The sequence below is a fragment of the Boleophthalmus pectinirostris genome, unplaced genomic scaffold, assembly GCF_026225935.1.
Source record: "Boleophthalmus pectinirostris isolate CB_2022bp ecotype Guang Dong unplaced genomic scaffold, ASM2622593v1 HiC_scaffold_12, whole genome shotgun sequence".
Taxonomy (NCBI): domain Eukaryota; kingdom Metazoa; phylum Chordata; class Actinopteri; order Gobiiformes; family Gobiidae; genus Boleophthalmus; species Boleophthalmus pectinirostris.
Window position 1 is genome coordinate 24230998 of NW_026571018.1, and position 10953 is coordinate 24241950.

The window sequence follows — 10953 nt, forward strand, 5'->3', positions numbered from 1 at the left end:
ACTCTTCATGTTATAAAGTGCTCTTGAAACATCTGAGGTTTATCTATACTGTCCTCTCAGTCATATGTAGTCATTCAAATAAATAGGGTTTGGTATAGTTAGAAGAATTATTACCAATGGGTATCTTATTTTTCATTTTGACAAAATGCAAAGATAAAACTCATTTCGAAATTATGTAGAGACACTATTTTGGCTTTCATCTACCAACAGTTTCCCCTGTCTAGGTGGTACTATTCCCTGTAAGGCAGCATCACTCTGGCTGAGTAATTTAGGGCTAAATGTTATGGTGCTCCTGGGAGACATTGTGTGTAACCAGTAAATCATGAGCAGTGACCTTTGTTAGAGTGGTGGTCTGCTTGTGACTGCTAGAGGAATGTGCATCCCCCAAAGAAGTAGTCTGTCCTCAAGCCACTGCAACCGCAAAGTTCTATTGCCAGTCATCACCTATGAAATATGTATTGACAGAAGCGTTTGGCCCTTTGTCTTAGTCAAACACTGTACATAGTTTTAGTTAATTAAACACTTCCTAGGCTAATAGTGCAACTCTGTGTGTGTCTGTAAACACTCATTTGATACAGTGGCTTGTGAATTAATTAATATTTTACACACACCATTTATTCAGTACATATGCAAGCATTTAGTAGCCCTGATGATCTCTGCTATCTGTCAACATTGCATTGTTGTGTCCATGAGCAAGACAACTGGCCCACCTTGCCTGTATGAAATGATGGTACTCAAAGTAGCAATTGGCAGCCAGTGTCTCTCAGCATGCCCCAGGGCAGCTCTGGCTGTATGCTTTATGTGTACCTTAAATTTGAATCCAGTCTATAACGTTTATCAGTTGTGTAAGTACATCATCTTTCATGTGCATGTGTACTCATTACTCAATGTGTGTACTCATGTATAAAACACGTATAATGTGGATATTGACTGGTTTCAAATGTGTTTTCCATTTCTTTATATAATTAGTGAAGGATTTAAAGAGTGTTGTCACTTTCTAGGAAAGACTTTGCCGTGGTTCTTTGTTGTTGTGTTTTACAAGCTGTTTTCTGATGTGCATTGACCTTTACTGATGTGTGTGTGAAGCAGATTGATGTTCATAATATTTACAGTGCACCTCAGTTCTTGTGTGTTCCTTCTCATAACACTTGTCTACTCCTTCCCAGATGTCCGGACGGATACTATGGCCCCCGCTGCTTACAGACCGTGCCGCTGCGGCTGTACATGCCCAATCCTTTCAAAAGTATGTAGAGCGGGCAGCAGGGACACTCTCTCTCTCCTCCTCTCAGGTGGACTCACAGCGGGCTGCGTTCTTCACACTGGTGGTGTTACCCCGCGGACACTCTGCTTCTGCTGTCCATAGTTATGCTCTGGTTCTAACGGGTGTCTCTCTCTCCCCCCTCACTCTCTTCCTCACATTTCCTCTCTGTCCACCCTCCTCCTCCCTCTCCTCGTGTGGCTTGTGTTTCTTCCATCAGGTGTCCAAATGACTTTACTGGTGATCGCTGTCAAACCTACGTTATGGCCAGTTTCTACCGTATGTCAATTTCCTCCTCTGTGTATGTGTCAGACTGCCATGTGACGTATGCATGTTAGTGTATTTGAAGTTATTTTGAATTAGCAGAGTGGTGTGTTTTAGCTCAGATACTGTGCATACTAATGACGACAAATTGCTTAACTTAGATTGATTTGAAATTTTAAAGCTTAAATAATTTGAAGTTACAGTTATTTAAACCAGACATTGGAAATATTAGATTTGAGACAGGTATGCCATTAGTTGTAACTACCTGTAGTGGTGTAACTACTTACGAAACTTTATAGGTAAAAACGTGAGTCTGGCTGTAAGTCGTAGTCAATAGTTAGTTAGTATAATGACTACTGATGTTGTGTCTGCATGTGATGTCTGTGCTTGAAATGATAATGCATGTGCACTTAGAATAAGTTATATAGTAATCTGTTGGATTTAGATGCTTTATGTCATCAGTTGTGCACAGCTGCATGCCACCAGTAAGATTACTGACATAGACATTACAGTAGTAATAGTCCTGACCAATAGCACGTACATGCATTTTAAATATGCAAAAAGATATCACATGTTACCAGTTCAAACCTGTCAAAATATGAGAAGAAATAAACAAAATAGATCTACTTTCACTCCTGGGTTTTCCCCATATTACTTCCTGGGAAAATTATCAGGATTAGACTGGCGCATGGGCCAAAATGCAAGTAAAAACACCATGAACTTCCTTTAGAGAAAGTTCTGTGTCCACAAATATGTTTAATTAGATAATTGTTCTTACAAAAACGTCACATTTGTACATGTCCTTAGTCCAGGGTTCACTTGTTACAGCACTGCAATCCAAGTGCTTTCAAACTATTTCAGCCTGAGGTAGTAGAAGTCAAGCCAGCACCCCTCCACAGTGTAGTGCCAGCAAACACATCAATCAAGGGCAGAATTATACTCCAGCTAGATGGAGGTTTGTAGAGAACTGCAGGCAAAAAGATCATGCCCTGAAGGCTTTAGACATTAACATGGAGAATGCAAAGAAGCTCACTTGCAGATCATGTATGCAGCTGCAGCAAATTAAACATTTAATTCATAACCACATATAAACATCCAGATATGCAGCCAGGACTTCAGTCACTCAGTGTTGTTTTTATACAAATTACTGTAATGATCTTAGAGACGAGAATCAAAAACAAGCCTTATAATTTAGGTCAGCTAACAGCAAAGCAGCCTCCAGTGTCTTCCTGCATATTTGTCAGCATCATGTCTTTACAGGCCCATGTGGTTTCAATATAAGGCAGCAATGAGTGAACAGTGCATCTGCATTTGGAGTTAGTGATGCTGAGCGCTGGTTCTGTAGCCAGACTCTTGTATGTTGGCCCTCTGTGGGATGTGAAAAAGCTTTTCTTAACTACAACTAATTCCATCTCACATTAAGTCATAATGGACAAGGCTGAAATCACTTGTCTTTTTGGCAGTGCAGACAGACGTGGTGTGTGGGAGCTACACTCACTCTTGTTCAGCACAGCTGTGCAGATACATCAGCGGCACTGTTTATTTGCAATGGTTAACTGCAAACTCACAATTAAGGCTGTTTCACAGACTTCAGTATAGATGTACAATTCAAAACTCAGGATTTAGTCAACGTAAATAACACACATAGAGTTTAATTATACATGATTCAGAACTTATTATTTAGCATAATAACCGTTAAACTTATTTTACGTCACTCCAATGAAAAATTAGGTTTAGTTTTATACAAACTTTGGTTAAAATATGAAAGTAATATTGTGACCTCCAGGCTGTGACTGTTTATAGTAATACACGGTGTTAACATCAATAATAGATGAATTTCCTTTGGAAACTACTCCATATTTCATGTGCTCTAGTTTCTACTTGTAATTAGGGAAGTATATTTTATTGGTGAGCACAGTGCATTCACATGCATTTGCACACATGTGCTCACACTTACTCTTACTTACTACTAAGGCTGGCCTCCCCTGACCACCTCCCAGTCCCATGAGATAGCGGCCAAGAGGAGGATGGCTTCTGCTCTTCAGCCATAAGGGTTTGGCGTAGCACGACTATGTTGTCATAAGAGCAGCTGGGACCTGCTTCAGCCCAGCTAAGGCCTGTGAGCTGCAGTTATGCACTCAGCTGGTAGGTCCAACCTTCCTATGGCCTCCGTGCTGTTTAATATAGGAGCCCACTCTAATTCTTCTTAGTCAGTGTGATTAGTGCAACATTGTGCAGATCCACTCCTTGTAACTTGCCTGTTCATGTGATGGGTGTGTTCAGGAACGGAGACTGTAGCGTTTTTAGAAAGCACAAAACTCCAAACGCGGGTGCTGACGGATTATGACGCATACTTTCCCTGCACACTTAATAACAGTGGCTCTACTAATGCCTTTAATTCCCATTTTGGGATATTATTTTGTTCTATAAACACTGAATCCAACATAGAACATTTAAAACTGTTTGAAGTAGAAAGATTGCCTCGTGAGTTTGTGTGTTGTGTGTGTAGTAATGCATGTTCCACTATATTTTAATCATGTACTTTGTCATGACTAACTACACTTTTTATATAAGTGTTTTATTTGCTCCACTATTCAGAAGTACCTTTGTCTTAATCTGTTCTTTTGTCTCTCTTCTTCTGACTGTCCAACCTCTGCTATGGCAGAGCATCTTGGGATTGAATTTATGGGTATGAAACAGTCCATTTTGATTCTCAGTCGTGTTGTATTTGATGTCCTTCGTGACACTCCTCTCGCCTGTGGTCTGAACTCAATCATAACCGTCAGCCTGTTCATCAGTTATAGCAGAACTAATTGGCCTGAAAACTTTATAGTCGCCTGATTCTCCATTGAGCATCATTAACACAGATGTCATCACCGGATTGTCTCTTAATGTGCATCGGAAAAGTAGAATTATTAACTGTGTTCTTTCTTGAGTTGATTTAAGACCCTAAATCTGTCTGTATCAAGCATGATAGATCATGTTTGTAACTGTTTTTTCTCAGCCATAACTCTCTCCAGTCTTATCTCTGTGTCCTTTGATATGCCACCTCCCTTTTATTTATGTGTGATCTTGCTTTTAAATCTTGACTCTTATCTTTACTGGAATATAACTTAAATGTAATCTATATATTTTGAAATGATTTATATTTCCATGTAATGAGCATGCTTACCTGTTGAAATCCTATGGTGGTGGATGTTCTTTATCTGCTGCTATTTCAATGTTGTGACTTTGCTTTGCCTTCCTCCAACTCCTCCAGAAAAGTGCTTTGAAAGTTCAGAAGGTCTTTTTTATGTAGTTACCATAATAACAATTGTTGACACTGCGAACCTTGTCAAATATTATGTAAACCAATACCTACAAAGTCTAGGCTTCATTCAAGCACATTTCTGGCAGAAGTTAATGCCTCTATCTAATTTAGAGTTTATATTTAATGTCTGACCTGAGCAGATCAAGGCAAGTTGAATATAAACAAATCGTTATTGTTATATACATCCAAACTATTCGTGTTTCCTCTTTTTAATGCAAGGGTGCCCAAGAGCCAAAATTGGGGCATATTTTCGGGCTAAGGGGAAAACACAGCATTTTTTGTATGAAGATAATTTATTTAATTCAAAATTCTATCACTTGGGCTGAATTGAAGGGCCAACTTTGGCCCACGGGCCCCATTTTAAACATCCCAGTTTTAATGACTCAACTGACTTCCATCATTTGACTACCCTTTACAAAACGTAGTTAATATTAAAAATATGAAATGTAAGCTTCTGTCTGCTCAGGTTCTTACGTATGATATGTCAATGAAAGGAGTTCAGAATCCTGATTTTTCCTATGTCTGTTTGTGCATTGCGGTGGACAGAGGCAGAGGAGCTCTACCAGAAAAGAGTCCTGACAATCACGGGTATCTGTGTGGCTCTGTTGGTGGTGGGCATTGTGTGTGTGGTCGCCTACTGTAAAACCAAGTAAGTTGTTTCCTTGAGTATTTGTCATAGGATTTCCTGGACCATTAAAATATCTCATTCTGTGTTAAAGGAAACAAAGAAAGAAGATGCACAATCATTTGCGACAAAATATGTGTCCAGAACATCCCAATCGTAACTTAGCAAACGGACCCAATCACCCAGGACCTGGCCCAGAGGAGATCCCCATGGTCGATGTGAGTGCCCTGTTACTGTGCATTGCATTTCCAAATCACAGAAATTTAGTACATGGACTTTTTCTAACTAAACATGTGCCAAATCCATTTTTGAATCCAGTACATATCAAAGAATGTCCCAGCGACCGAGCGAGTCATAAGACCAGTAACAGAGGGCTCGTTTCCCGCCAGCCATACCTCTTCCAGATCTCACAACTCTTCCACACGAGCCCATTCGTCAACTCAGAGGTAACTGTCCAACCAGTGCTGGGCTAGCATACACCCCGCTATGCTGCTCAGACAAATGTGATATACTCTCATGATTACACCCGGGGTTGTTCTGAGCACTATGGGGGAAAGTATTTTTGGAATTTATTTAAGACATTCCTGTGCTTTCCAAATGGTCATTCGATTAGGGGTTTTGTTGGCCTCTTGTTGAATGGTAGTGGAGGGAGTTGGGTCAAAGCATACATTATTATTACAACAAAAATTCTATTCTATTTCTTTCTATTCCAAGTCTTTTTGGGTTTTTTTTAAAGAAATGTAGTTATTGTCATCTGCTATCTCATATAGTCTTAAAACAAGCCCAATGTAGCAATGTAGTCAGTAACACAGCAGAATTCCAACTCCTCCCATTCTCTATCATATTACATATAGTTCTATGCTATGAGAAATAAATAGGTACATCTCCCAAAGCACACACACATGAACATGTGGATAACAATTACATTTTCAAACCATGTGGTGTCTTTCCAGTAAAATGGAACCCTGTGTTTTGATAATTTAATAAAAATGTCATTGGAATGTGGTGGGTGGTGTGTGTTAACACGTCTTTATTTGTCAGACACGAGGAGCGGACATGGAGCCTGGAGCACTCTGACAGTATCCTCTCTGATTCTCCGGGAATGATGTCATCGTCAGTGGGGACCAGTAAATGCAGCAGCCCAGCGTGTATGGAGGCCCGGGCCCGCCGCGCTGCGCACTGTGGTTATTCGGACCCCCACCGGCCCCCGCTGCAGTATGGACACTCCTTTGACTCGCTCGGGGACTCGCCGCACAGTGACAGGTGTGCCTGGGACCGCCATGTTTGTGTGGGACAGTCTGAGAAAGTGCTCTTTTAGCTTCTCAGTCTGTATCCTGTGACAGTGACAAAGAACAGACTCAGTGATGTGGTGTTGAAAAGTAGATCAAAACATCTCTCGTTTTACTTTATTATTTTAACATTTGGATCTAGAACATGGTAATCCTGTGGTGTTTGTCACTTTGGAAGTTGATTTACATCCGTTTGGCTCTCATCTCTTCCCACAAATCAGTGGTTTCAAAAATTACAGTTTTGTTAAATCATCAACAGTTGGACAAGGACACGGTGACATCAGACCATTAGGAGCAAAGGTGGCACTGTGGGGATAATCTAAGTGACTGAAGTCACTTGGCAGAACTCTGTCCTGTGAGTGGGGCCATTCTCAGTACAACATGTTCAGTTTTATCAAAGTTCACTTGCGCATAGCACAGACCTCGCCTCTTTGGCCTTAAACTCCTGAAACCATATTGGGATAAGAAGAGATTTGTGCTGGAGATAATTTATGTTTGAGTGTTTCTTACATCTGCATTATAACTACACAGTAACATTCCACTGACCTTAGTTTTATAGTGAAACAGACCTTTAGTCTTCACATGTGTGTTATCTTGTCTTCTTTTGGTGACTTGTTGCACCAGCTGCTTTTAATGTAATCAAATAATTTTCAGAAAACCGCCTGTTTAAAACAAATAGCCGGTTTCCTGTTAAAGTCCAAACAGAGTTGAAGTTGTGTTGTAGAGACTGAACAAAGGTACAATAACAAACACACAACCATCTTGAGCATGTGCGCATCATTAGAGTTTGGCTGCCATGTTGTTGTCTTGATTACATAAGCAGCATCTATTGCAGAGTCACTTAAGGTAACACACATCTCTGCCATCTTCAAACACTCGCTGAATCAGCAGTGTTCTGCCTCCAGGGAGAGATCTCTAATAGTATCTGCAGTCTGTTCATGTTCAGTTTTAGATCTAAATCATGTGAAAACATTTTTTGTTGTTTTTGACAAAAATGAAGTACATAGGGATTTTGTTGTACTTAATTTTAATATTTTTGTGATGTTATTTGTGGTTTAAAGACAATTAGTCACATAGTATTTAGGTGTCTTTTCTTCTCAGACTAACACATGTCTGTCTCTCTTGCTCACAGATACGTGTCGGCGCTGACCACACCGGCACGCTTGTCTCCGGTGGACTTCCATTACTCATTGCCCCCACAGGTGCCTACTTTCCAAATCACATCTCCCAATGCCAGCCATGCCATGTCCCTGCCCCCAGCGGTCCACAACCCATACCCCCCCGAGGATGACCAGCCGCTGCTGCGCCGCTACCAGGTTCCCCTCCACGACGCACAGAGCCAGGAGCCCTACCGGCAGCAGCGTCGCACCTATCTGAACAACAGCCGGGGCAGCCTGCCCTCCAGCCCATACCGGCTGGCAGAGGATGAAGACTACGAGACCACCCAGGAGTACTTGTCCTCCAGGGAGCAACCAAAGAGAAGTGGGTCTAGTGGGTCCGGGGGGCGCCGCTGGCGCAGATCCAGACTGAATGGCCACGTGGCCCCGCGTGGATACGAGGCATCCCGGGACTTGGGCTCACGGAGCTGCCTAACAGATAGTGAGTCAGAGGAGGATGGGGAGAACACGCCCTTCCTCAGTATGCAGAACATGAACGCAGAGCCCTCCACCATCTACAGACCGGCCCCTGATACACGGACTTCACACAGTGGGAACTCGCATACAAGACTGTCACACGCACGCTCCAGACAGGACAATACTCCCCATTAGAGAGAGAAATGAACCAACAAATCAATATAGTATAGACCTGCATCTATAAGAAATATTTTTATTTTATATAACTGACAGATATTCTAAACAAATAAAATATTTATTTTCATTTTAGCAAAAGTTGTCTACTAGTAAACAGCAAAGACTTTTTTATAGGGAAAACTCTATTTATATGTACATTTTGATTTACAGCATAAAAAGATGTGCCAGTTTTTTCACAATGTTAAAAAATAGAGTAATATTGTGGTGCCTTTTGCTGTATGCGATGCCAGAGGGCCAGTGGAGGTTTTGTAGCCTTTCTTATATGGACGCCTCATTTTTTATACACATACATGTTTGTTTTCCTCTGGTTGATTTACCTTTTTTCCAAATGCATTCTTTGAGGAGTCTAACCCCACTGGAACAGAGCCCCTTCATTATCACGCAATATAAACCACTACAACATAAAGTGTATGTTTACATGACTGTGACTCGCCTGTAGGGATTGGATTTGGGATCTCTCCGGTAACCGCAGATCGTAGATTCTTGGATACTGTTTGAAGAGTTTACTAAAAGTGTGAGAGTGAGTGTGCGCATGTTGGCTGGCTTGCATGTATTTATGATTGTTAGATTAATTCTCTTGTTTGTTGTGGAAACATCAAATGTATGGGTGGCTGGGATCGCCATCAGGTTGACGGTCACCTGCCCCAAGTGACCCCGGTGTGGTTGAGGTCCAGAGAGAGTGCAGCCAACATACCAAACTTAGCACAGTTGTATGTCGCTGATTGCTTGGTTTGTCCACTGCCTTTCTTTAGACTTTCTTCCCCACTTTTCCCCCAGCAGGCCGCCTCTCCTCGCCTGTTCGTGTGTTGTGAGGTCAACACACACTGTGCTGCTTGGCCTGGGTTGACCCCTGCCAGTGGAGAGGGCAGCAAAACAAAACAAAAAACTGCTTTTTTTAGTCTTCTTCTCATGCAGCACTCCTCATGTCCATTGTGCTTCTTGTGGCTGAGTGATCGGCCACACAGTGTCTCAGGATTTACACATGCCCCTCCTAATCTCCCTTCTTCACCCTCTTCCTTAACTTCCCACAAGGTCTACCTAAGACTAAAAGGCTCTCTTGTCGAGGCCTAAACATACAGTCTACCAGTTTTCCCCATATATAGAGAGAGAAGGTGAATTGGATCGCGCTAGACAATATCGGTGAAATAGCTGTGAAACTACGAAAGATCATACAATGCAAAAATATGCAAACTTTCTATTTTGCTCTTTGATTACATCATTTTCTAAGAGGTGACTGTAGTGTGTTGTGTGTCTGTGATTCCTATCGTGTAGAAGAGATACCATAATATAATGCATATTTACATGAGTTATTTTAAAGCCATTATCCATCTATCCGTGGTCCGCCTTTTACTTGTTTAAATACTCACATTCATTGAATGATTGACTTATGTTATCACTGAATTATATCACTTAAAATGCACACTTTGAATAATGTCAACTAGCATCCAAATAGTCTTTCGTGTACCACTTTGTCTTGATGACAGAAACTAGTCAGTAAATAGTTTTAACAGTCCAAATGCCTACAAACCAGCTTAAATCACCATTAAGTTAAATGCTGAATTATCCAAATAATGTTGACCTCAAATATTGATCTGCAGACAGGTTAACTATGAGGCTCACACATCATAAACATCGGGTCAGGTCTTGTTTGTGTGAAAAATACTAAAGAAAAGAATGTCTTTACATGATTGTCCAGCAGTCGAGATGCCACAAGATGAGCCTGCCACTTCTCTGTTCATCTGACGACCCTTGCCCTTTGACCCCACAACCCCCCGCTTGAAACGTTTGAACACCTCTCCTCTGCATGTCCTTGTGGTCCAGGTTAGATGGGTGCATGGTAAAAAGCAGCAGACAATTCTTTTCCAGTGAAAGTGTATTTCATTTCACATTCAGCAATAAAAAAAGAGTCTCTTTCCCATGTCGTCCCTGAACTATCCTAGAAAAAAGAACAATGCGATTGTCATAGATTGTAAAATAAAATGGAAAATGATCCACCTGTTCATATGAGAAAATAAATCTTTATTCATATCATTTTACAACTGAGTTATTTGTGGGGAGACTTGTGTCTGGATTTATTATTCTGTCACTATCAGCTTTGACAACCTTCAGGAAACATAAAGTATGTAGTTCACGTAATGCCCCAATACAAACCTCACATTATTATTTGATGCACGAAAGACAATACCTTTCAAACATTTAGAATCAATGCAGCTTGTAATCTTAGCAGACATGCCAGCACAATGCCATGACTACAAGGTTCATAACAACTGCATATATCAAAGTGTTATTGTAAAAATCCCAGAGATTTTATTAAAGGCTAATTTGGATGATTTGATTCAGACTCAACCAAAGCCGTACCATTCAACCAATCAGATTACAGGTCAGTAACATCTGAA

General features: G+C 41.0%; 1 protein-coding gene across 2 annotated transcripts in view; it reads left to right on the top strand.

Moving 5' to 3' along the window:
• nrg2a (neuregulin 2a) overlaps positions 1–10596 on the top strand; it is a 42713-nt gene extending 32117 nt beyond the window's left edge. The window contains exons 5-11 of one of the 2 annotated variants that reach the window (XM_055148316.1): positions 1479–1537; positions 4188–4211; positions 5379–5481; positions 5552–5675; positions 5776–5903; positions 6499–6720; positions 7879–10596. In XM_055148316.1, the coding sequence (XP_055004291.1) occupies positions 1479–1537; positions 4188–4211; positions 5379–5481; positions 5552–5675; positions 5776–5903; positions 6499–6720; positions 7879–8515 (1297 nt within the window). In that variant the 3' untranslated portion in view covers positions 8516–10596. Of the gene's footprint in view, positions 1–1166; positions 1244–1478; positions 1538–4187; positions 4212–5378; positions 5482–5551; positions 5676–5775; positions 5904–6498; positions 6721–7878 lie in introns of both variants that reach the window. The other variant, XM_020923137.2, reaches the window with a different exon arrangement.
• The last annotated feature ends 357 nt before the right edge of the window (positions 10597–10953 follow it).